The following is a 26469-nucleotide window of genomic DNA, read 5'->3' as shown; positions in this document are numbered from 1 at the left end:
GGTAGCAGCTACTGTTTAGTGCATGGCAGCAGAATGGGGGAAAGAAGGTTGGGATATTTCTAGGTTTGCTCAAAGGATCAGAAATTAGCGTGTGTTGTGATTTACAGAGATAAGTAGTTGAGACCACCGCTACCCCTCAGCCAATGATGTTCCTTTAAGAAGGGCGACAGGGATAATCTGGGATTAATATGTTGGTGAGCCTTGTGTCAGTGGTAGGGAAATTACTTTTGATGAACAGACTTAGGGACAGGATCTACTTGCATTTGGATTTATTATGGATGGTCAGCATGGCTTTATGCAGGGGAAATCTTGTCTCACAAACCTGATTGAGTTTTTTGAGGAAGTGATGAAGATGATTGAAGAGGATCGGGCACTGGATATAATCTACATAGAATGTACCAAAGCATTTGACAAGGTCGGCTGCTGCAGAAGATCAAATTGCATAGAATCAATGGTGAGCTGACAAGTTAGATACAAAAGTGGCTTGGCCATAAAAGATAGAGCGTAGTCAGGGAGGTGGGTGTTTCTTGCTGGAGGTCTGTGCCCAGTGCTGCTCCACAGGGATCAGTGCTGGGACCCCCTTGTTTGTAATATATCTAATTGTTTTGGATGAAAAGGTTGGTGGTCTGATTAGTAAATTGCAGACGACATGGATGTTGGTGGAGCTGTGAGGAAGATTATAAGAGCATACAGCAGGAAATAGATCAGCTAGAAAGTGGGTGGAGAAATGGCAAATGGGTTGGGGTTAGTTTAATCCAGACAAGTGTGAGTTGATGCATTTTGGGAGGTCAAATACAAGAGGGAAGTATATTGTGTATGGACCCTTTGGAGCATTAATATACAGGGAGTTCATGGGGTCCAAGCCCAGAGTTCCCTGAAAGTGGCAGTGCAAGTGGATAAGGTGGTAAAGAAGGCATATGGCAGGCTTGTCTTCATCAGGGTGGGGCATTGAATACTAACATTGGCAAGTCATGTTGCAATTGTGTAAGACTTTGGTCAGGCCACATTTGGAGTACTGTGGGCAGTTCTGGTCACACACTATCAGAAGGATGTGGAGGCTTTGGAGAGGGTGCAGATGATATTGTCTGAATATTGCCCGGATTGGAGTGTTTTAGCCAGAAGGAGAGGTCGGACAAACTTGGATTATTTTTGCCACAGCGTCAGAGGCTGAGAGATGATTTGATAGAAGTGTATAAAATTAGGAGGAGCATGGATAGGATGGATAGTCGGAGTCATTTTCCCAAGTTGGAGATGTCATATACTAGGGGACATCGGATTAAAGTGAGAGGGAACGAAGGGTAGTAGGTGCCTGGAACACACTGCCAAGGAGGTGGTAGAAGCAGATACAACAGCAACGTCAAAGAGGCACTTAGACAGGTATGTGAACAGGCTGAGAATAGAGGAATATGGACCGTATGCAGACAGATACGGATTAGTTTAGAGTAGGATCATGGTCTGCACAGACATGATGGGCTGAAGGGCCTGTTTCTCTGTGTTTATGTAAATATTATAGTTCCCAATTGCCATTTTTCCTCTAATCTAATCTAACCTAGAAATCTAATTATAGGGGCATTAGACTACAGATTGCATGACTTGCTGTGATAGAAATACAATTTCAATGGTGTTATTACCGATAGATGGAAAAGCATATATTTTATTTATTTGTGAATTTTTAAAGAAGTTATTTGGATGTTTAGCACCGAGTTTGTGGCTGAGGCAAAGTGACTTCCTAGGAGCATTTGTGAAAATTTCTCAGACCAAGTGAGATTTTTCATAGTAGCCCAGTGGTTAGCACTGCTGCCTCACAGCACCAGGGTCCCAGGTTCGATTCCAGCCTCGGGCACCTGTCTGTGTGGAGTTTGCACATTCTCCCCGTGTCTGCGTGGGTTTCCTCCCACAGTCCAAAAATGTGCAGGTCAGGTGAATTGGCCGTGCTAAATTGCTCATAGTGTTGGGTGTAGGGGTAAATATAGGGGAATGGGTCTGGGTGGGTTGCGCTTCGGCGGGTTGGTGTGGACTTGTTGGGCCTGTAAGTAATCTAATCTAATAGTGTGGGCTATACTTTAGCACCTACCATTTCAGTGATTTGTGCCTCTCAGTGAAGTAGTAGAATAGAAGTTGCTTGCTGTACTAAAGTCCTAACACTGACACTAACCTCCAGATCATCCTTTGAATTATTGCCGTGCCACTGGGTATAACGTTCACTCTTTCTTCTGATTCCAGCTGTGCTACACATCAAATGGAGATTACATCCGCTTGGTGGGGGAGACCATTTCTGTCTTTGGAGCCATAGCCATCCTTCTCATAGAAGTAAGAAAGTTTATTTTTGCTTTGCTGAGGGAGTGTGCGGAGTTTAATCTATCACTGTGATTAAAAAAGAATATCCCAGCAATGGCCAGTGAAATCTATATTTGCCTAATATGGAGAGTGAGGGCAGACAGCAGCCTGGTGGTAATAGTGGTTAGATGAGTAATTTAGAGGGTCGGGAAACAAGGGTTCAAATCTCACCATGGCAGCTGGTTGAATTTCGATTCAATAAAATCTGGAATTGAATGTTTTTCTCAGTAACAATGACTGTGAAGCTCTCATTGACTCCCCATAAAAACCCATCTATTCTACATTGTCTTCCAAAAGATATTTAATAAAGTGTCACATCTGGATGTAGATTTGCTCGCTGAGCTGGGGTTCGTTTTCAGATGTTTTGTCACCAGACTAGGTAATATCGTCAGCGAGCCTCCGAATGAAGTACTGGCGGCATGGCCCGCTTTCTAGTTATATGTTTGAGTTTCCTAGGGTTGGTGATGTCATTTCTTGTGGTGATATCATTTCCTGTTCTTTTTCTCAGTGGGTGGTAAATGGCATCCAAGTCAATGTGTTTGATGATACAGTTCCGGTTGGAATGCCATGCTTCTAGGAATTCTCAAGCGTGTCTCTGTTTGGCTTGTCCTAGGATGGATGTGTTGTCCCAGTCGAAGTGATGTCCTTCCTCATCCATATGTGAGGATACTAGTGAGAGTGGGTCATGTCGTTTTGTAGCTAGTTGGTGTTCATGTATCCTGGTAGCTAGTTTTCTGCCTGTTTGTCCAATGTAGTGTTTGTTACAGTTCTTGCACGGTATTTTGTAATTGACATTAGTTTTGCTGTTATATGTATAGGGCCTTTCGAGTTCATTAGCTGCTGTTTTAGTGTGTTGGTGGGTTTGTGGGCTACCATGATGCCAAGGGATCTGAGTAGTCTGGCATCACCAATCCTAGGAATCACAAACATATAAATAGAAAGTGGGCTACACCACCAGTGCTTCATCCGGAGGCTCACTGAAGATGTTACCTAGTGTAATGATGAAACATCTGAAAATGAACCTTCCAGCTCAGCGATTTAACCTACGGCCAGAAGCTTAACCAGAGCGACAAACCTGCTCAAAACTCGCAAAGTGTCATATATTGAACTGTATTAATTAAGACATGTGGAATATCTTCCATGAACATGACAACTGATAGGAACCTCTCATCATCCCTTTTAGGGAAACCCTATTGTAATAGATGAGGAAACCCAACTGTCACTCATGCTCTTGACATAACCAAAACAGACTTGCCCAATGGACCAATGATCCTGAAGGTGAAAATCCCATCAGTGGCTAGTCAGAGGCAGACTGCTATCCTGTATTCAGCAGGGAGACGATGGCTACTGTCAGTACGGCGTCCACTGGAGAGCTCTCATCAAGGACGGTCAGCAACAAGACAGGGAGTGGCTTTGAATGGCTAACCCCAACCCCACCTTCCCAATGCTGGGTCCCTCACACAGTGCGTTTAAATGAGAAACCACCCTTGGAGCCCAAGGACCATGGTGCCAGAGTCGGTTGGTGCTCCCTGTGTGGTGGGATCCCTGTTCTCTACTTAGGAAACCCCATTGGGAGGTGGGGTGATGGCCTCAAGTAGGCAACGATTTGATAGTCAAAAGGTCTCAATGGCAGTGGGAAAAGAAGACTGTCCATGGGTCTTCTCAACTTTGGTTTAATCAACAAGTTCTGAGGAAGAATTACTCAACCCGAAACATTAACTCTGCTTTCTCTCCACAGGTGCTGCCAGAGCTGCTGAGCTTCTCCAACAATTTCTATGTTTAGTTCTTAATCAGCAATGAACTGCTTCCCTTCTGCCCAATTTAATGCCCCCTACCACCAAACCTGCCATGGGGAGGGCACAAGATCCTGCCCAGGAGACATCTCAGCAAAGTTAGAACCAATAGAATAAATTGGGCAGCACATGGTACCATGTTGACAGAATGGCAGGGAGGGGAGGGGAGGAGTGATCCGTAGTTGTATTACGTACAGGGGAAGATATAGAGTGGGATACCATCCGGGTGATACTGGGGCCCTACTATCCTTCATCCATGTTAATGACTTGGACATAAATGTACAGGGCACCGTTGTAAAATTCGCTGATGGCAGAAAACTTGGGAAGTATTGTGAACTGTGAAGAGGATCGTGATAGACTTCTAGAGTATGTGGAATAATAGAATGGGCCTAATGAAATATAACGCAGAGAATTGTGAACCGACACATTTTAGAAAGAAGAACGAGGAGTGCCAATAAAAATTAAAGTGTACAATTCTCAGAAGTATCACAGGAGCAGAGGCCTAGTATATGTGTGAACAAATTGTTGATGGTGACAGCAAAATTGACAAATGCACACAGAATACCGAGTGTTATAACTGGAGGCATTAAAGCGACTTTTTTTAAAAACTGGCTTGATCTCAACAGTGGTGTTCCATTCACTTATACATTAGGAGTGTCGTGAAGACCCTAGAAAGATTTACGACCATAGTTTCAGCAATGTGGGACTTCAGTTACAGGGATAGACTGCAGAAGTTGGGTTGTTATTCTTAGACAAAGGAGATTGTTTGATATTATTTCACGTGTCGATCTTTCGCATGGGTGGAAGGGTTGAGAACCAGAGGGATGCTTAAAGAGATTTAAAGGAGCTAAAGCTGACGTGAGGAAGAGACTTTTAATGCAGCCAGTGTTTTGGATCTAGATTGCAGAGTGTGGAGGAGGCAGACTTACTGGTGATTTTCAGGAGGGAATGGCCAAACCATTTGAAAGGAAAGGCTACAGGGAGAGTAGGACTTGCTAAGTTGCTCTGGCAAAGTGATGGGGTTTAATGGCCTTCCTCTGTGTTGTAACCAGTCCATTATTCACAGAGTTAGCACACCCCAAAGTACTCACAAACTGTGAGGTAATTTTTGTTGAAATGTGGTGATATAGCATAAGAAGTGAGACCACCAGTTTGTCTCGAGTCAGCTGCCACTGACAGTGCTGTGATAATGGTCAGCTCACCTGTTTGAGCGATCCCGGATGAGGAGTAAATATTTGTCAGCTAACTGGGAAGAACCCTTCTGGTCGTCTTCAAACTTATATCTGCCCAGAGGGCAGGGTCTCGATTTGATACCCCATTTGAAAGATGGCACCTCTGACCGTGTGGCATGACACCAGTATTGACTTTGATGATGGGGCCGAGTTTCTGGAATGAGAGTAGTAGCCATGATATTCTGATCCACAGCATGAGGACGTGGGCCAAAGCTGAGTCATCGAGTCCTACAGCACGGAGACAGGCCCTTTGGCACAAACTGGTCAACACCGACCAAAATGTCCGTCCACGCTAACCCCATTTCCCTGCACTTGGCCCATATCCTCCTCATCCTTTCCTATCCATGTATTTGTCCAAATGCCTTTTAAATGTTGTTAATGTACCCACCTCAACCACTTCCATCGGCAGCTCATTCCATATGCGTACCATCCTCTGTACAAAGAAGATGCCCCTCAGGTTTCCTTTTATTCTTTCCCCTCTAACTTTAAACAGATGCCCTCTAGTCCTCGATTCCCCAACCTGGGGAAAAAGACTGAGTGCATTCACCCTATCCATGCCTCTCCTGATCATATGCACTTCTATAAGATTCCCCCCTCAGTCTCCTACGCTCTAAAGAAAAAAGTTCTAGCTTGTCCAACCGCTCCCTATAACTCAGACCGTTGAGTCCTGGCAACATCCCTGTAAATTTCTGCTGCACTCTTTTCAGTTTAATAACATCCTTCCTATAGCAAGGTGACCAAAACTGAACACAATACTCCAAGTGTGACCTCATAAACATCCTGTATAATTGCAACATAACTTCCCAACTTCTATACTCAGTGCCCTGACTGATGAAGGCCAGTGTACCAAAATCCACCTTCACTGCCCTGTCTACCTGGGACTCCACTCTCAGAGAACCGTGCACCTGAACTCCAAGATCCCTCTGTTCCACTACACTCCTTAAGACCCTAACACTCACCATGAGTGAGACTCCCCAACCTCCATTTCCAGGGCTCCATCAGTGCTGAAAGTGAAAATCTGCTCCTGCAATGCAAGAAATCTTTATGAATTGCTTCTTTCATTTTTCATTTGCTAGAGTGCCGACATCCTCCGATATGGAACAGCAGGATATTTCGGGAAAACCGTCCTCGGAGGCCCATTCCATGTTATAATGTGAGCAAAATTACAAATTTTTTTTAAGGAGTCTAGTTAAACTTGCCATTAATTTGCAAATATTCACACCTCCAGCTTTTCCCTGTTTCATCACTGTCTTCCAATCTCTGACTTTCTTTCAATGATCATAGTTCTTGTTGAATTCTATGGGAAGATGATGTAGTGGTAATGTCACTGGACCGTCATCCAGAGGCAAAAGTCTCCTCTACACTGGGGAGATAGGACGCCTATTTGCAAAGTGTTTCAGAGAACATCTCCAGGACAACTGCACCAATCAACTCCACCATCCCATGGCCGAACACTTCAACACCCCCTCCCACTCCACCGAGGACATGGAGGTCCTGGGCCTCCTCCACCGCCACTCCCTCACCACCCAACGCCTGGAGGAAGAACGCATCATCTTCTGTCTTGGGACCCTCCAACCCCAGGGCATCAATGTGGACTTCACCAGTTTCCTCATTTCCCCTCCCCCCACCTTACCCCAATTCCAGCCTTCCAGCTCAGCACCATCCTCATGACCCGTCCCATTTGTCCATCTTCCTTCCCACTGATCCGCTCCACCCTCCTCTCCAACCTATCACCTTCCTCCCCACCTCCATCCACCTATTGCACTCTTGGCTACCTTCTCCCCAGCCCCAACCCCCCTCCCATTTATCTCTCCAGCCTCATTCCTGATGAAGGCTTTTGCCCGAAACGTCGATTCTGCTGCTCCTCACATGCTGTGCTTTTCCAGCACCACATGCTTGGCTCTACTCATCCAGAGGGCTGGGTTGGTACTCCAGGGACAGGTTCAAATCCCACTGTGGCAGCTATCTCAACAAAAAAATATGAAAATATCATTGACTGTTGTAAAAACCATTTGGTTCACTAAACCCATCAGGGAAGGAATCTGCCATGTGGACAAAGAACAGGAGTTGGCCATTCAGCCCCTCTGCTACTGTACAAAATCCTGGTTGATCTGATTGTAACCTCAGATCTCAGCCACTGTGCCATCTAACTGTGCCATCTAACTGTGCCATCTAACTGTGCCATCTAACTGTCCTCTAAATTGGCCTAACAATCCACTGAGTTGTGTCAACCACGAGGAAGCGAGATTGACCTGCCCTTATCCAACATCTGTAAGGGGTAGTGATCAGGAATGGGAATTTAACGCTGTAGCAATGGGGCCGATTGTGATATCTTCAGTTCTGCTATACTAATAACATCTAACTCAGTCCAGTGTGGACAACCAAATCTTTGAAGTCAAAATGATACCTTTTTAGTGCATTTGTTCACCACACGTTTGAGGCAGCATCCTAAATGCCATCGTTTTAAGTGGTCCACTTTTGTTGCACTTTGTCTTTTTATCCTTCTTTTCGTTTTTCAGACCATGCCCAAAGTTTATTTCCCTTCCCTCCCTCATTAAGTTGCTTGTCAGTTGTTATTCTCTCTTCGGTATCATTTTCACTTTGACTTCTTGTCCTCACTATCTATTCTTCACTGTTTTTTTTAGTCACTTTTTGGGATATTATTTTATTGAAGACCATAAGACACAGGAGCAGAAATTAGGCCATTCAGCCCATTGATTCTGCTTCGCCATTCAACTGTGGCTATTAAGATAATCAACCCCATTCTCCCTGTAACCCGTGATCCCCATGACAATCAAGAACCTACCATAGAGTCCCTACAGTATGGAAACAGGCCCTTTGGCCCAACAAGTCTACACTGACCTCCAAAGAGTAACCCACCCAGACCCATTCCCCTACCCTGTATTTACCCCTGACTTGAGGACCTAACCTACACCTCCCTGAACACTTTGGGCAATTTAGCATGGCCAATTCACCTAACCTGCACACCTTTGGATTGTGGGAGGAAACCCACGCAGACACGCGGAGAATGTGCAAACTCCACACAGACAGTTGTCCGAGGTGAGAATCAAACCCTGATCCCTGATGCTGTGAAGCAGTAGTGCTAACCACTGAGCCACTGTGCTACCCCAATCTCTTTGACCTGGCCTCCACCATCTTCTTGGCAGTGAATTCCATATGTTCACCACTCTCTGGTTGAAGAAGTTTCTCCTAAAAGATCTTCACTTTACTCTAAGGCTGTGCACTCGGGTACCAGTCTCTCCTACCAATGGAAACATCTTCCCAACATCCACTCTGTCCAGGCCATTCAATATTCTGTAATTTTCAATTAGATCCCCCCCTCCCCCTCATCCTTCTAAACTCCATTGAGTATAGACCCAGATTCCTCAAACGTTCCTCATATGTTAAGCTTTTCATTCCTGGGATCATTCTCAGGAACCTGCTCCAAGGCCAGTACATTCTTCCTGAGGTATGGGGCCCAAAGCTGCCTACAATACTCCAAATGTGGCCTGTCCACAGCCTTATAGGCCCTCAGAGGTACATCCCTGCTTTTATATTCAAGTCCTATCAAAACGAATGCCAACATTGCATTTGCCTTCCTAACTACTGACTCAACCTGCAAGTTTCCCTTGAGAGAATCCTGGACTAGAACTCCCAAGTCTCTTTGTACTTCAGACTTATGAATTTTATCCCCATTTAGAAAATAGTCCATGTGTCTATTTTTCCTGCGAATGTGCATGACCTTACACTTTCCCAAATTGTACTCCATCTGCCACCTCTTTGCCCACTCCCCTAACCTGTCCAAATCCTTCTGCAGCCTCCTTGCCTGCTCAATTCTACCTGTCCCTCTACCTATCTTTGTATCGTCTGCAAACTTAGCCAGAACGTCCTCAGTTGCTTCATCTATATTGTCAAATTGAAAGGTTGTCCTAACACTGAGCCTTGTGGAGCATCATTTGTCACTGGCTGCCATTGAGAAGGGCCGCTTTATTCCCACTGTCTGCTTCCTGTCAGACAGCCAAGCTTCTAACAATGCTAGCACCTTGGCTCAAACACCAGGGACCCTTATCTTACCCAACAGTCTCCTGTGTGGCACCTTGTCAAAGGCCTTCTTTGGATAACTTTCTTTTTCCAACCTGCTTGTTATATCTACAAAGAATTCTAGCAATTTCCTCTCATGTGTTGCACTGCTCCTTCCAATCTCTTACCTTCCCATTATTACACTTCTTGCTTCTGTTGTCTCTCTGTGTCTTTTCTTGTTGCTCTGCTCCCAGTCCTTGAGCTTTCCCTCTCCTTTTGCTTCAATCTCAATCTGTTATGGCATCTCACATTCTCCTGTTACTTTTCTTTCTCCCTGTCTCTCTCCTTCTCTCCCTCTGTCTTTTTCCTCCTCTCCCTCTGTCTTTTTCCTCCCCTCCCTCTGTCTCTTTCCTCCTCTCCTTCTGTCTCTCTCCTCCTCTCCCTCTGTCTCTTTCCTCCCCTCCCTCTGTCTCTCTCCTCCTCCCCCTCTGTCTCTCTCCTCCTCTCCCTTTGTCTCTTTCCTCCTCTCCTTCTGTCCTGTTCCTCCTTTCCCTCTGTCTCTTTCCTCCTCTCTCTATCTCTTTCCTCCTCTCCCTCTGTCTCTCTCCTCCTCTCCCTCTGTCTTTTTCCTCCTCTCCCTCTATCTCTTTCCTCCTCTCCCTCTGTCTCTCTCCTCCCCTCCCTCTGTCTCTTTCCTCCTCTCCTTCTGTCTCTCTCCTCCTCCCCCTCTGTCTCTTGCCTCCTCTCCTTCTGCCACTTTCCTCCTCTCCCTCTATCTCTTTCCTCCTCTCCCTCTGTCTCTTTCCTCCTCTCCCTCTGTCTCTTTCCTCCTCTCCCTCTATCTCTTTCCTCCTCTCCCTCTGTCTTTCTCCTCCTCTCCCTCTGTCTCTTTCCTCCTCTCCCTCTGTCTCTTTCATCCTCTCCCTTTGTCTCTCTCCTCCTCTTGCTCTGTCTCTTTCCTCCTCTCCCTCTGTCTCTCTCCTCCTCTCCCTCTGTCTCTTTCCTCCTCTCCTTCTGTCTCTTTCCTCCACCGCCTGTCTCTTGCCTCCTCTCCCTCTGTCTCTTTCCTCCTCTCTCTCTGTGCCTCTCTTCTCCTCTCCCTCTGTCTCTTTCCGCCTCTCCCTCTGTCTCTCTCCTCCTCTCCCTCTGTCTCTTTCATCCTCTCCCTTTGTCTCTCTCCTCCTCTCGCTCTGTCTCTTTCCTCCTCTCCCTCTGTCTCTTTTCTCCTCTCCCTCTATCTCTTTCCTCCTCTCTCTCTGTCTCTTTCCTCCTCTCCCTCTGTCTCTTTCCTCCTCTCCCTCTGTCTCTTTCCTCCTCTCTCTCTATCTCGTTCCTCCTCTCTTTCCGTCTCTTTCCTCCTCTCCCTCTATCTCTTTCCTCCTCTCCTGTCTCTTTGTGCTACTTCCTGCTTTGGTCTCTGCCCGTTGCACACACTGAAATTATTTCCTCACTCTGTTTCTCCCTTTGTCTGTCTTTCACTCTTTCTGCTCTCTCTCTCTCTCTCCCAGCCTCTCCTTCTCTCCATCACAGCCTCTCCTTCTCTCCATCACAGTTTCTCCAGTTTGGGGCGGCACGGTGGCACAGTGGTTAGCACTGCTGCCTCGCAGCGCCAGAGACCCGGGTTCAATTCCCGACTCAGGCGACTGACTGTGTGGAGTTTGCACGTTCTCCCCGTGTCTGCGTGGGTTTCCTCCGGGTGCTCCGGTTTCCTCCCACAGTCCAAAGATGTGCAGGTTAGGTGAATTGGCCATACTAAATTGCCCGTAGTGTTAGGTAAGGGGTAAATGTAGGGGTATGGGTGGGTTTCGCTTCGGCGGGTCGGTGTGGACTTGTTGGGCCGAAGGGCCTGTTTCCACACTGTAATGTAATCTAATCTCCTGTCCTCACTCCCCTTCTCTACTTCCATCTTCTGCCATCTTCCTTTGACTCTCTGTCTCCATGTTGCAACTCTCCATTCAGTTTTTTTCTTGTCTTAATTTGGAACAGATGGGAACCATGCAGCCCCTCAAGCTGTTTCTGTTGCTGAATTGGGTCTATTCAATCTACATTTACCAGCCTGTCTCATAAGCCTGTCCTTTATGTGTGACGACACGAGAAGTAAACTGAATAGTTTGGCTCCGTTGGCTGGGCGACTGGCATGGATCAGATTGGTGCCAATGGCTCAGGGTTGGATCTGTGTGCTGGCTGGGTTTGATGTTGGAGACCTGCTTCATTGCCCTCCCATGATGGATGTGTGGTGCTTTGGGTCAGACCTGCCCTCAGGCAGAGACGACTGTACTTTTAGTGTTTGAATCGCTTGGCTTCTCCAGAATTCCTAGCTTCGTGCCATTTACAAAATACGCAGTTCTTCCTTCGATCCACACTCAACCCCCGCCCGCTGCTGTTATATTTACTCGCTGCATCTTTGTTATTCTCCCCTTCCTTTGACAGAATCTGCTTTGCGTTCCTGGTGCTACTGATCCTCCTCCTCCGAGTGACCAGTGCGGGCGCCGAGGGATTCTTCATGGCTCTGGCCATCGCCATGGCCTGGTGCAATTCCATATACTTCTTCCGGGGATTCCGGATACTTGGGCCATTTGCCATCCTCCTCCAGAAGGTAAACAAATGGAATCTGCATAGGGGACAAACAGTCCGCAGTTCCAGACTGAAATGTTCTTTTAATACTGAACAGGGAACGCATTAAAACAGAAAGGAACAAGTCGGAACAGAGTGCTCCAAACATTCACTGCATTCTGTGCAAAGTCAATGAAAGTTAACTGATTTACTGTTGATATGGTTGGTCATGGGATGGGCGGACAAGAGATTGTCTATCAGGGATCGGGCGAGTTTCTACCTCTCTGATAAAGAGTATCATGACTATTTAGTGGCTACCTTTTTCCAAATCTCTGGATCAGTAAAATGTGTCTGTTTCTTATTTTATACCAATGTACTGTCTCCCCATTTGGCTCCCACCAAACCCCAAGTCCTCAGTTTCCCTAATCTACACCTTGATGCAGACCACTCTCCTTTCAAGTTACTACACACCCCTCAGAATCCAAAACACAGGCCTTCAGTTCCTCTTTTTCACTTTCCACCACCTATGACCTCTGACCTCTGATTGAGGCCCACTCTTGATAACACCACAGACGTTGAGAGCAGGAGCACGAGACGGCTATTTGTTTGCCCACCTGTGCCATGGTGCTGCTGGCACAGGAATGGCCTGTGGCCCTCTGTGGGGCGGCACGGTGGCTCTTTGGTTAGCATTGTTGCCTCATAGCACCAGGGACCTGGGTTCGATCCCAGCCTCGGGCGATTGTCTGTGTGGAGTTTGCACATTCTCCCCGTGTCTGCATGGGTTTCCTCCGGGTGCTGCGGTTTCCTCCCACAATCTAAAAATGTGTAGGTTAGGGTGGATTGGCCATGCTAAATTGCCCATAGTGTGAGGTGCATTACTCAGAGGGAAATGGGTCAGTGTGGACTTGTTGGGCCGAAGGGCCTTTTTCCACACTGTAGGGAATCTAATCTAATCTTTCCTCATCCAAATATATAGGTAAAAAAAGCAATGGCCCGAGCCCTGATCCCTGTGGTATCCATCCTGAAAACGCCTCCTTTATCCCAACGTTGTCTCTAATGAGCCAATCCTCAATCCATGCATATATACCACGCCTTTTAAGAAGTAGCCTTATTCACGATACCTTATCAAATGTCATAGAGTCATAGAGATGTATAGCATGGAAACAGACCCTTCGGTCCAACTTGTCCATGCTGACCAGATATCCCGACCCAATCTAGTCCCACCTGCCAGCACCCGGCCCATATCCCTCCAAACCCTTACTATTCACGTACCCATCCAGATGCCTTTTAAATTTTGCAATTGTACCAGCCTCCACCATATCCTCTGACAGCTCATTCCATACACGTACCACCCTCTGCGTGAAAACGTTGCCCCGTAGGTCTCTTTTATATCTTTCCCCTCTCACCCTACACCCTATGCCCTCAAGTTCTGGACTCGCCCACCCCAGGGAACAGACTTTGTCTATTTATCCTATCCATGCCCCTCATGATTTTATAAACCTCTATAAGGTCACCCCTCAGCCTCCGACGCTCCAGGGAAAACAGCCCCAGCCTATTCAACCTCACCCTATAGCTCAAATCCTCCAAACCTGGCAACATCCTTGTAAATCTTTTCTGAACCCTTTCAAGTTTCACAACATCTTTCTGATAGGAAGGAGACCAGAATTGCACACAATATTCCAACAGTGGCCTAACCAATGTCCTGTACAGCTGCAACATGACCTCCCAACTCCTGTACTCAATACTCTGATCAATAAAGAAAAGCATTCCAAACGCCTTCTTCACTATCCTATCTACCTGCGACTCCACTTTCGAGGATCTATGAACCTGCATTCCAAGGACTTTGTTCGGTAACACTCCCTAGAACCTTACCATTAAGTGTATAAGTCCTGCTAAGATTTGGTTTTACAAAATGCAGCACCTCGCATTTATCTGAATTAAACTCCATCTGCCACTTCTCAGCCCACTGGCCCATTGGCCCATCTGGTCCAGATCCTGTTGTAATCTGAGGTAACCCTCTGTGCTGTCCACTACACCTCCAATTTTGGTTTCATCTGCAAACTTACTAACTGTACCTCTTATGCTCAACATCCAAATCATTTATATAAATGAGGAAAAGCCGTGGACTCAGCACCGATCCTTATGGCATTCCACTGGTCACAGGTCTCCAGTCTGAAAAACAACCCTCCACCACCACCCTCTGTCTTCTACCTTTGAGCCAGTTCTGTATCCAAATGGCTAGTTCTCCCTGTATTCCATGAGATCTAACCTTGCTAATCAGTCTCCCATGGGGAACCTTGTTGAATGCCTTACTGAAGTCCATATAGATCACATCTACCGCTCTGCCCTCATCAATCTTCTTTGTTATTTCTTCAAAAACCTCAATCAAGTTTGTCAGACATGATTTCCCACACACAAAGCCATGTTGACTATCCCTAATCAGTCCTTGCCTTTCCAAATACATGTACAACCTGTCCCTCAGGATTCCCTCCAACAACTTGTGCACCACCGAGGTCAGGCTCACCGGTCTGTAGTTCCCTGGCTTGTCTTTACAGCCCTTCTTAAACAGTGACACTACATTAACCAACCTCCAGTCTTCCGGCACCTCACCTGTGACTATCGATGATACAAATATCTCAGCAAGAGGCCCAGCAACCACTTCCCTAACTTCCCAGAGCTCAAGGGTACACCTCATCAGGTCCTGGGGATTTATCCACCTTTATGCATTTCAAGACATCCAGCACTTCCTCCTCTGTAATCTGGACATTTTTCAAGATGTCACCATCTATTTCCCAACATTCTATTACTTCCATTTCCTGTCCACAGTAAATACTGATGCAAGATACTCGTTTAGTATCTCCCCCATCTCCTGTGGCTCCACACAAAGCCTGCCTTGCTGATCTTTGAAGGTCTCTATTCTCTCCCTAGTTACCCTTTTGTCCGTAATGTATTTGTAAAAACTCTTTGGATTCTTCTTAACTCTATTTGCCAAAGCTATCTCATGTCCCCTTTTTGCCCTCCTGATTTCCCTCTTAAGTATACTCCTACTGCCTTTATACTCTTCTAAGGATTCACTCGATCTATCCTGTCTATATCTTACATATGCTTCTTTTTCTTAACCAAATCCTCAATATGTTTCGTCATCCAGCATTCCCTATACCTACCAGCCTTCCCTTTCACCCTGACAGGAATATACTTTCTCTGGATTCTCGTTATCTCATTTCTGCAGCTTCCCATTTTCCAGCCGTCCCTTTACCTGCAAACATCTGCCCCCAATCAGCTTTTGAAAGTTCTTGCCTAATAACGTCAAAATTGGCCTTTCTCCAATTCAGAACTTCAACTTTTAGATATGGTCCATCCTTTTCCATCACTATTTTAAAACTAATAGAATTATGGTCACTGGCCCCAAAGTGCTCCCCCACTGACACCTCAGTCACCTGCCCTACCTTATTTCCCAAGAGTAGGTCAAGTTTTGTACCTTCTCTCGTAGGTACATCCACATACTGAATCAGAAAATTGTCTTGTACACACTTAACAAATTCCTCTCCATCTCATCCCTTAACATGATGGCAGTCCCAATCTATGTTTGCAAAGTTAAAATCTCCTACCATAACCATCCTATTATTCATAGTCTTTTGAAAAACCAAATATGTAACATAGAGTTATAGAGTTATAGAGATGTACGGCACAGAAACAGACCCTTCGGTCCAACTCATCCGTGCTGACCTGATATCCTAAATTAATCTAGTCCCATTTCCCAGCATTTGGCCCATATCCCTCCAAACTCTTCCTATTCATATACTCACCCAGATGCCTTTTAAATGTTACCATTGTACCAGCCTCCACCATTTCCTCTGGCAACTCATTCCATACACATACCACCCTCTGGTTGAAAATGTTGACCCTCGGAAACCTTTTAACTCCCTCACTTTACTCTTTTGCCCTCTAGTTTTGGGCTCCCCTACCCTGGGGAAAAGACCTTGTCTTTTTTCTTACCCATGCCGTCATGTAAGGTCACCCCTCAGCCTCCGATGCTTCAGGGAAAACAGCCCCAGCCTATTCAGCCTCTCTCTATAACTCAAATCCTACAGACCTGGCAACATCCATGTAAATCTTTTCTGAACCCTTTCAACTTTCGCAACTTGTTTCATGTAGCAGGGAGACCAGAATTGAATACAGTATCCTAAAATTGAATTGGCCTCAACAATGTCCTGTACAGCTGCAGCCAAACTCCTCTGTTCACTGCAATGACCAATAAAGGCAAGCAACTCATCCCACACAGACTCCGGTCCTCATTTCCCTTTCCCCCAACTCACCCCAGTTCCAAACTTCCAGTTTAGCACTGTCCCCATGATTTGTCCTACTTGCCTATCTCCTTTTCCACCTATCCACTCCACCCTCCTCCCTGACCTATCACCTTCATCCCCTCCCCCACTCATCTATTGTACTCTATGCTACTTTCTCCCCACCCCCACCCTCCTCTCATTTATCTCTCCACCCTTCAGGCTCTCTGCATGTATTCCTGATGAAGGGCTTTTGCCTGAAATGTTGATTTTCCCGCTCCTCGGATGCTGCCTGAACTGCTGTGCTTTTCCAGCACCACTAATCCAGAATCTGGTTTCCAGGATCTGCAGTCATTGTTTTTACCTAATAAAGGCAAGCATGTCAAACACCTCCTTTGAGTTAGGATCTGAGTTATAGTGAGAGGCTGGGGCTGTTTTCCCTGGAGGGTCGGAGGCTGAGGGGTGACCTTATAGAGGTTTACAAAATCATGTGGAACATGGATAGGGTTAATAGTCAAGGTCTTTTCCCCAGGGTAGGAGAGTCCAAAACTACAGGGCATAGGTTTAAACTGAGAGATTTAAAAGGAATCTGAGGGGCAACCTTTTCAGGCAGAGGGTGGTACGTGTATGGAATGAGCTGCCAGAGGAAGTGGTGGAGGCTGGTACAAATACAACATTTAAAAGGCATCTGGATGGGTACACGAATAGGAATGGATTGAAGGGATATGGACCATGTGCTGGCAAATGGGACCAGACTAATTTAGAACATCTAGTTGGCATGGATGAGTTGGACTGAAGGGTCTGTTTCCGTGCTGTACATCTCTGTGCCTCAAGGATGTGCAAGTAATTCAGGATGAGCTGCTGGTATTGGAGACCTGCAGTTATTGCGAGGTGATTGGGCACACTGCACGTGGCTTGCGCTGAGGTGCATGACTTGACCTGGTGCATTCGGAACTGAAGCAGGCTGTTCATTCCTCAAAAATAAAAACAACTGGGGATGCTGGAAATCTAAAACAAAAATGGAAATTGCTTTCGAAACTCAGCAGGTCTGGCAGTATCTGAGGAGATTTTGGGTCCAGTGAGTCCAGTTGAATTTCTCCATTCATCCCCACAGGCCTGCTGCACCATCTGGCTTTCAATTCCAGCTTTATTAACTGAATTCAGATTTCGCCAATTGTCATTGTAGGATTTGAATACATATTCTCAGAAATTAGACTGAGTACCTTCAGTACTAGTCCATTATTACAACATCACTGTCTCCCCTCCAACAGCTGGAAATGAGTGGTCTGCAGCTAGGTCAGGGTAAAGGATGTTTCATCTGCTGGCTGACCAGGGAGCTACCTGTGGATTTCCAGCCCTTAATGTTAAAGCTAGAGTCAGGCCATTCAAGAGTGAACTTGCTTTTCAAGCTGTAGTCAAAATCTGGAACTCTCTGCTGAATTGGAACTTTCAAGATTGAAATCCCTTGATTTTTGTAAGATGAGGGTGCCAAGGAAATGGGACAAAGGTGGGACAATCGAGTTGAGATAGAGATCCACTCAGTTGGAATTGTTTTGTGGAGGTGCTGGGGTTGGACTGGGGTGGACAAAGTCACATGACACCAGGTTGAAATCACAACTTTCAGTACCATCACCTGACCAAGGGGCAGTGCTCCAAAAGCTTGTTATCTCAAATAAACCTGTTGGACTATAAACTGGTGTCTTGTTACTTCTGACTGGAATCATTTGGTCGTACTGTTGGGATAAAATGGCCTATTCCTAGTCTGGATTGCCATATTTTCAATTCACAGTCAGCCAAGTGGAGATGAATGTGGAAAATTCAGACCTCAGGTTGTATGCTGCATACCAAACGTGGATATATTTTGTTTTGATGATTTTTGTAAAACCTTTTGATAGAATTTTAAAATGTTGTAGTCGACAAGAGGCAGTTGGTGATAGTGATTGATGATGCTTCCATGTAACATTCTTTCATCTGCTGTTATCATGGAGATAGCGCCCCATATCCTTTACTCTGTTAATACGAAATTCATGGGTAGCTGGGTCCTAAATGTCCAATATATGGTGTCGCTAGGCAACTACTCCTTGTTAACAGTGCAGACACATATACAATATACCACCTCCTTTGGGAAAAGTGTTAAATTAACAGCTTTTTAAAATTGCTTCACAGATTATTTTGGAGAAATTTTTGACATTTGTGATACTGATGGTGATGGTGCTCATCGGATTTACAACAGGTAATTTTAAATGATGCTCATCTTGTTGTGTCTATTAAACGTTGACTTTCAGTGTCTTTCCCAAAGTGATGTATTGACCCCAAATGCAATAAAGTGTTGTTAAACCAGGAAAGGGGACATTTTCTTTTGTCCAAGTTGATTGAAGAGACTTATTACAATGAAATAATAAAATCACAGAAAATCACTTGGAAACTGACCCCATCAAATCTGCTTCAGCATCATTCCCCAACAGGAGCCTTGGTTGGATATTAAGACACAAACATTTTTTAAAAGACATTTATTAAAAATGGAAAATTTATAAATCTAAAATTCGACACCAACTTATCCGATGATTGTACAATGTTCAGCACCATTTGCGACTCTGAAAAAACCCTAGGATCCAAAATCAGACCGTCCCTCACCCGGCGGGGGGGGAGCTGGGGGGGGGGTGCGGTGGATGGGTGAGGGATCAATCCTTTCCTCTCTTCCGGGATCAACCTCTTTCCCCATTCTCAGGCATACATCTGCCTTGGCTCTACAGACCTTTCTGGAGGTAAAAACAATGACTGCAGATGCTGGAAACCAAATTCTGGATTAGTGGTGCTGGAAGAGCACAGCAGGTCAGGCAGCATCCAAGGAGCTTCGAAATCGACGTTTCGGGCAAGAAGGGCTTTTGCCCGAAACGTCGATTTCGCTGCTCCTTGGATGCTGCCTGAACTGCTGTGCTCTTCCAGCACCACTAATCCAGACTTTTCTGGAGATCTGCCCGCCTGACAGAACACCAATCACGCTAACATTTTCTGTGAAACCTAAATAAAGGTACATTATGGTGTTAAAGTTCCACAGTGTAAAAGTAAATCCAAAATTCCAGATTTCCTGTCTGAAATTCCACCCACTTTCAGCTACATTACCTTCCCGTCTAATGCCCAAGCCACTGCTCACTAACCCCTACTTAATTAGCATAATTTCTAATATTCCTCTTTTTCAAACAACTGCACATTTCATTGTAAGATAATTTATAGATTCTGCTCCAAGAATATCTTGAAGGGAGAGAATTACCCTTGTCCCTGAGAAGATATTAGTCCAACCTCTTTAATTTTTTGCCTGTAAGATGGCCATTTGAACTTTATCTTTTTATCACATCTAAGTTGTCTCTGCTCTCCTGCAGATTTTAGTAATGCGGCTTATAGTTTACCACACTCTGCAGTTTGGCATTATTTGTATTAAACTGGAAGGATGTTGTGAAACTTGAAAAGGTTCAGAAAAGATTTTCAAGGATATTGCCAGGGTTGGTGGGTTTGAGCTATAGGGAGAGGCTGACCAGGCTGGGACTGTTTTCCCTGGAGCGTCAGAGGCTGAGGGGTGAACTTATAGAGGTTTATAAAATCATGAGGGGTATGAGCAAGGTAAATAGACACGGCCTTTGCCCTAGAGTAGGGAATAGATTTAGGGTGAGAGGGAAAAGATTTAAAAGGGACCAAAGGGGCAGCTTTTTTCACACAGAGGGTGGTACGTGTATGGAATGAGCTGCCAGAGGATGTGGTGGAGGCTGGTACAATTGCAACGTTTAAAAGGCATTTGGATGGGTATATGAATAGGAAGGGTTTAGAGGGGTATGGGCCAGGGACTGGCAAGTGGGACTAGGTTGGGTTGGGATATCTGGTCAGCATGGACGGGTTGGACCGAAGGGTCTGTTTCCGTGGCTGTACATCTCTGACACAATGACTATAATCCCTACATCCAGATGGTTGCGAGTAGGTGTTGCAACAGGTCTCCAAGTAATACTGCTCACATCTCTTGCCAATTCCAGGAAAATTCCTTTATGGAATGTACTCACTGATGGATAACACCAAAGAAGACATTAATGCTGGCCCTTTGCAGGAACAATTTAGCTAGTCTCATTCTCCTGTAGACCAGCAATGTCTTTCCCTCAGGCGCTTCTCAAATTCCCTTCTGAAAGCCACAATTGAATCTGTCCGCACCACATTCTCAGGCGAATCCTAACCACCTGCTGTGTGAAAACATTTATTCCCTTTGGTACGTCTGGTTCTGTTGCTAATCATCTTTAATGTGGAGCTCTCTGGTCTTGCACCACACTTTGCGACTCTGACTCTCCAGTATCTGCAGTCCTCATTATCTCCCTTCTGCCCTCCGGTCTTGCTTCTCCTGCCATTTCTATTGACTATGACCAGGCCCCTCATGATTCGGCAGACTGATATCAAATCTCCTCCAAACCTTTCACCTCTAACATGAGCAGTCCCAGCCGCTCCAACCTACCCATGGAACTGAAGTCTCCTACCACTCACAGACTTTTCTGCAGTCTCTCCAAAAATATCACATCCGTTTTGATACCCAGAATTGCACACAGTATTCCTCTTGAGACCATACCACTATTTTATAAAGCTCCGTTATAATTTCCTTGCTTTTGGACTTTGTTTCTATTTATGAAGTCCAGGAGTCATAGAGTCATAGAGATGTACAGCATGGAAACAGACCCTTCGGTCCAACCCGTCCATGCTGACCAGATAACCCAACCCAGTCTAGTTCCACCTGCCAACACCCGGCCCATATCCCTCCAAACCCTTCCTATTCATATACCCATTCAAATGCCTCTTAAATGTTGCAATTGCACCAGCCTCCACCACATCCTCTGGCAGCTCATTCCATACACGTATCACCTTCTGCATGAAAAAGTTGCCCCTTAGGTCTCTTTTATATCTCACCCTAAACCCTATGCCCTCTAGTTCTGGACTCCCCAACTTCAGGGAAAGGATTTTGTCTATGTATCCTATTCATGCCCCTCATAATTTTGTAAATCTCTATAAGGTCACCCCTCAGCCTCCGATGCTCCAGGGAAAACAGCCCCAGCCTGTTCAGCCTCTCCCTATAGCTCAAATCCTCCAACCCTGGCAACATTCTTGTAAATCTTTTCTGAACCCTTTCAAGTTTCACAACATCTTTCTGATAGGAAGGAGACCAGAATTGCATGCAATATTCCAACAGTGGCCTAACCAATGTCCTGTACAGCCGCAACATGACCTCCCAACTCCTGTACTCAATACTCTGACCAATAAAGGAAAGCATACCAAACGCCTTCTTCACTATCCTTTCGACCTGCAACTCCACTTTCAGGGAGCTATGAACCTGCACTCCAAGGTCTCTTTGTTCAGCAACACTCCCTAGAACCTTACCATTAAGTGTATAAGTCCTGAAGGGCTTTTGCCCGAAACGTCAATTCTCCTGCTCCTTGGATGCTGGCTGACCTGCTGTGCTTTACACATTTTTCAGCGTATACGTCCTGCTAAGATTTGTTTTCCCAAAATGCAGTACCTCGCATTTATCTGAATTAAACTCCATCTGCCACTTCTCAGCCCATTGGCCCATCTGGTCCAGATCCTGTTGTAATCTGAGGTAACCCTCTGCGCTGTCCACTACACCTTCAATTTTGGTGTCATCTGCAAACTTACTAACTGTACCTCTTATGTTCGCATCCAAATCATTTATGTAAATGACAAAAAGTAGAGGACCCAGCACCGATCCTTGTGGCACTCCACTGGTCACAGGCCTCCAGTCTGAAAAACAACCCTCCACCACCACCCTCTGTCTTCTACCTTTGAACCAGTTCTGTATCCAAATGGCGAGTTCTCCCTGTATTCCATGAGATCTAACCTTGCTAATCAGTCTCCCATGGGGAACCTTGTCGAACACCTTACTGAAGTCCATATAGATCACATCTACTGCTTTGCCCTCATCAATCCTCTTTGTTACTTCTTCAAAAAACTCAATCAAGTTTGTGAGACATTATTTCCCATGCACAAAGCCATGTTGACTATCCCGAATCAGTCCTTGCCTTTCCAAATACATGTACATCTTGTCCCTCAGGATTCCCTCCAACAACTTGCCCACCGCCGAGATCAGGCTCACTGGTCTATAGTTCCCTGGCTTGTCTTTACCGCCCTTCTTAAACAGTGGTACCACATTTGCCAACCTCCAGTCTTCCGGCACCTCACCTGTGACTATAGGTACTCTGCCATCTTTAATTATTTCTGCACACAAGCACCGACCGCCCCTCTAGATCTCCTATTCCTGCTCCCCTTTTGGTTTGTGTCATAATCCATGGACAATCCGACCAAGATGTACCACTTCATACTATCCTCTATTACATTTAAACTGCTGTGTTTCTGCCCACACCATCAGTCTGTTTCTGTCCTCTTGAATTCTCTCCTCACACTTCACAACACCTCTAAGTTTTATGCCATTTGCAGTTTTTGAAATTCAGCCTTTACTTCCTCAATCCCTCTGTCCAGAAACTCCCCTTAATGACATGGTTTTTTTTGTAAACAAGTGTGTTTTGACAACTCTGCAGGTCACATCCAAGTTACACACCGCGGTTCAGAGTTTGATGCTCAATATAATTACTTTTCCTTGCAGCCCTACATTTGTCATTCCAAGAGCTGGACCCTTCCCAGTGGATTCGTTTTAATGACTATAAGAACCTGCTTTTTCTGATGTTCATGCTGTTTTTCGGACTCCTCGACATCCCACTGAACTATGAAAAGTACACCCCCTTCATGGTCAAGATTCTATACGTGGCGTACATTATGATGACGTTTCAGCTGATGGCCATTCTCTTCATCTTCTTGATTGCCCAGACACTACGGCGGGTAATGAAGAATTCTGATGCACTCTGGCAAGCTCAGGTACTGAGTTCATAAGAATTAATTTGTCAGTGCCCTAAAAATATAGAAGAGAAATGGGATTTTTTTAAGCATGCTGTCCTGTTACATCAATGTGTCCCACTGCTTGGTTCACGTAGCACGGTAAATCTAACAATTGGAAGTTTAAACTTCCTGCTATGAATGTGCACATCTCAGGACTATCTTAGTACTTGAGGTGCATCAGTGACACACGTTGAGTTGGGGGCTTTACTGCACCCATGTAACAATCTGCTGGCTGCTTGGACAGATGCAAAGATGTACACTCTGCAGATCCTGTACTTTTACTCCATTGTACAATTCTTTCAAACTTGCTGGGGATAAACCATTAGCTTCACAAGTTGAGAGCTGCAAGTGCCCCCATCTGCAGTGATAGTACACACGTTGGAAATGCACCAGATCACTTGTTCAAATTAGACTAGCTTTGTATTTTTCCTTGACATCAACTTGTCCTGAGATGTTATTACACACTTCTGAAGCAGGTAGGTCTTGAACCCAGGTCTCTTGGCTCAGGAGTAGGGACACTCAGTGATGCAGCTAGACACACACTAAGGGCACTATGGTGATAGTCTGCTGAGCGTGAGAGTGCACTGCTGTGGATGGAATTAAATTCCTGTCACGTAGGTGCCAGTAACCACTCACCCCCTCCCCACACCTTATGGAATCACTGAAACACTGGACCCATAACTTGCTGGTGTCGCTGTGATTGTTCACTCCATCTGCCATCTCCCTTTGATCTGCTGAGTGGAGGCCAGGTGAGTGCTAAGAGAAAGTCCATGGCTACTGCCTGAGTGAGGATCAGCAGGGAGCTATCTGAAAACCTGGAGGCAGCTCTGGCCTGCTCCTCCTCCTCTCATTGAGCAGCGGGGGTAGGGAGGCTTCCACTGCTGACTCCTTCAGAAAGCCCTCAGCTACCTGCAGATCTTTCCAATTTGAGGATGTGCCCATTAAATCTACCCTTTTCTGAAAAATAAACTTCACAGGGTTAGTTTTGCCCAGGAGGGGCACTGCAACTGAAACAAAGTCAAATGGTTAGTGGAAGCTCATGAGTCTCATCAAAATTAAACCAATTATTCATGGTGACACTGCACCCTAGCCCCTGTGGTGTTCACTGGTCTGTAAAGGTCTTTAATGTGCCTGTGAACACCACCTCTCACTGGAGAATGGGCAGCAACGTAACCACAGTTCAGAGGCAGTTAAACAGTATGACTCTCTGCCTGTTATCTCTATTCTATCTTTTATAGTATAATGAGGATCAGAAATTTGACTTCAATTCCATCAGTTTTATTTTTAGCGAACAGACACTTAGGTGAAAACTCATCCAATGACTGCTGAGAGTTATTATAAATTATATTTATAGACATTCTCAAGCTGGGTAACTTCCTCGATTAAGGTTCATTACTCTTGGCTACCCTTTTCAAATCCATGTTAGCTCTTTCTAATCAGCTCACATTTCTCCAAGTCATTCTTGTTGATTACATTTTTAAACAACTTCCCCAAATGAACGTTATCTGACCTTTCCAGTTTTCCTCTCTGTTGTTCTCACACCTTCCTCCAATAACGAAGATGTATTTGCAATTTTCCAGTCTAAAAGGTCAATTCCTGAATCAAGAACTTAAAAAAAAAATGATGGCCGAAGCATCTGCAATATCCTCACCCACATTATTTAAAAGCCTTGCGTTAAAACCATCAGGACCGGGGTTTGTCAGTATTTAGTGGCATTTTGTCTTCAGTACAGGTTTAATACTGGGAGCTGGGGCAATTGGATACTGAAGGTCAAAGCCTCCAGGAACGCGTTCAACCAGAGTTGGCAATGCTATTTGCAAAGCCAAACATAATTATTCAACAAGTCTGCCATTTCCCAGAATTGTAACAAACAGCAGGAAGCCATTTGGCCCATCATGATTACTATCCAATCAGCGTAATGCATCTTTGCCATTCTCCCACCTTGCCTTACTTCCTTTTATCATATTACCCTCACCTGTTTCTAAAGATCCGGCCTTCTATCCTTTCTCATCTGAGATAATCTTGACCTCCCTCACAAGATTCTTGTTGTAATACTAATGAGCATCTTTGTGTCTTCCATTGCAATCCTTTATATCTCGCCCAGTCCCCCAGTGGGAACTACAGCTTTCTAGGTGAGAATGTGCCAGCTGTGGATCAGTGGAAGCAAACAGGGTTTTGTTATTCATTCATGGGATGTGGGCATTGCTAGCAAGGTCAGCATTTATTGCCCAGAGGGAAGTTAAGAATCAATCACATTGCTGGAGGTCTGGAGTCACATGTTAAGTCAGATTGGATAAGGATGGCAGTCCTGAGGAAGGGTTACAACCGAAACATTGATTTCTCCACCTCCTGCTGCTGCCTGGCTTGCTGTGTTCTTCCAGCCTCCTGCCTGTCTACTTTGGATCCCAGCATCTGCAGCTTTTTTGTCTGTAAAACAAGGATGGCAGATTGCCTTTTTAAAGGACAGGAGTGAAACAGATGGGTTTTTGCAACAATCAACTACAGTTACATATAGTTGCTATTAAACTATAAATTCCAGATTCTCTTATTGAAAGCAAAGAGCTTGCAGTTATATAGCGTCTTTCATAACCTCAAGATGTCCCACGGTGCTGTTCAGCCAAACCATGTCAATTGAGATTATTTTCTTCCTGCTAACAGATTACAGCGTCGATAATTCATCTCGAGCGGTGGCTTCCAAGATACTTCTGGTCTCCTGCTGGTGTCTGTGGGCTGCAGCTTGGACTTGACAACAACTGGTATATCTGGTGAGAGCTCGGAAATGGGTCCAGTAGTGTAGCTCAGAGGGGAAAGAGTTAACGCCTTCACATCTTCCACTGGACAGTGGGGAACTTGGACACGTGCTGTGGGTGAGATTCAAAACATAATGGCTGCACCAGAGTCTGGAGGGAGCAACAAATTGAAATGAATGGATATAAAGTTTGTCTGAATTAGCTACTAGACTCCCTTCATGCCTGTTCCAGGCGTACAGCACTTGTTCGCAAACAAGCATCTTACTGACTGGCCGTAAGTGAGGGTATGTGAAGAAACGTTTTACCTGCAGTCTCCAGTAAGGCAGGTGGGAAGGACATTCACATTGTGAGCTGGCTGTGTCCACCACCTTGATTATGGTAGAAAGGGCCATTGTCCAGTGCCTAGAAACATGCGTTAGCCCTTTATATATGCAAATAAAGGGATCAGCATCTTTTTGATGCCCTCTTTAGCTTTCTCATCAACTACATTCTGGGGAACCAAGCCTGATAGAGGGTAAAAGGTGGTGGTGAAGGAAGGAGGGAGGGGGTGTCTTTAAAGACACTGACC

At 45.4% G+C, this 26469-nt stretch overlaps 1 protein-coding gene across 2 annotated transcripts in view; it reads left to right on the top strand.

The window, feature by feature from the left end:
- Positions 1-26469, top strand: part of LOC122562003 (transient receptor potential cation channel subfamily V member 6-like) — a 63853-nt gene that overhangs the window by 34967 nt on the left and 2417 nt on the right. For both annotated transcript variants that reach the window (XM_043714372.2, XM_088000815.1), the window contains exons 9-14: positions 2224-2310; positions 6439-6515; positions 11813-11978; positions 18385-18451; positions 22862-23130; positions 25810-25916. In XM_043714372.2, the coding sequence (XP_043570307.2) occupies positions 2224-2310; positions 6439-6515; positions 11813-11978; positions 18385-18451; positions 22862-23130; positions 25810-25916 (773 nt within the window). The remainder of the gene's footprint in view (positions 1-2223; positions 2311-6438; positions 6516-11812; positions 11979-18384; positions 18452-22861; positions 23131-25809; positions 25917-26469) is intronic.

The sequence above is a fragment of the Chiloscyllium plagiosum genome, unplaced genomic scaffold (assembly GCF_037043375.1).
Source record: "Chiloscyllium plagiosum isolate Xiang-an unplaced genomic scaffold, Cpla_swu_hap1 HiC_scaffold_25, whole genome shotgun sequence".
Taxonomy (NCBI): Eukaryota; Metazoa; Chordata; class Chondrichthyes; order Orectolobiformes; family Hemiscylliidae; genus Chiloscyllium; species Chiloscyllium plagiosum.
Note: the sequence above shows the minus strand (reverse complement) of the source record. Positions and strands in the feature narration are given on the sequence as shown.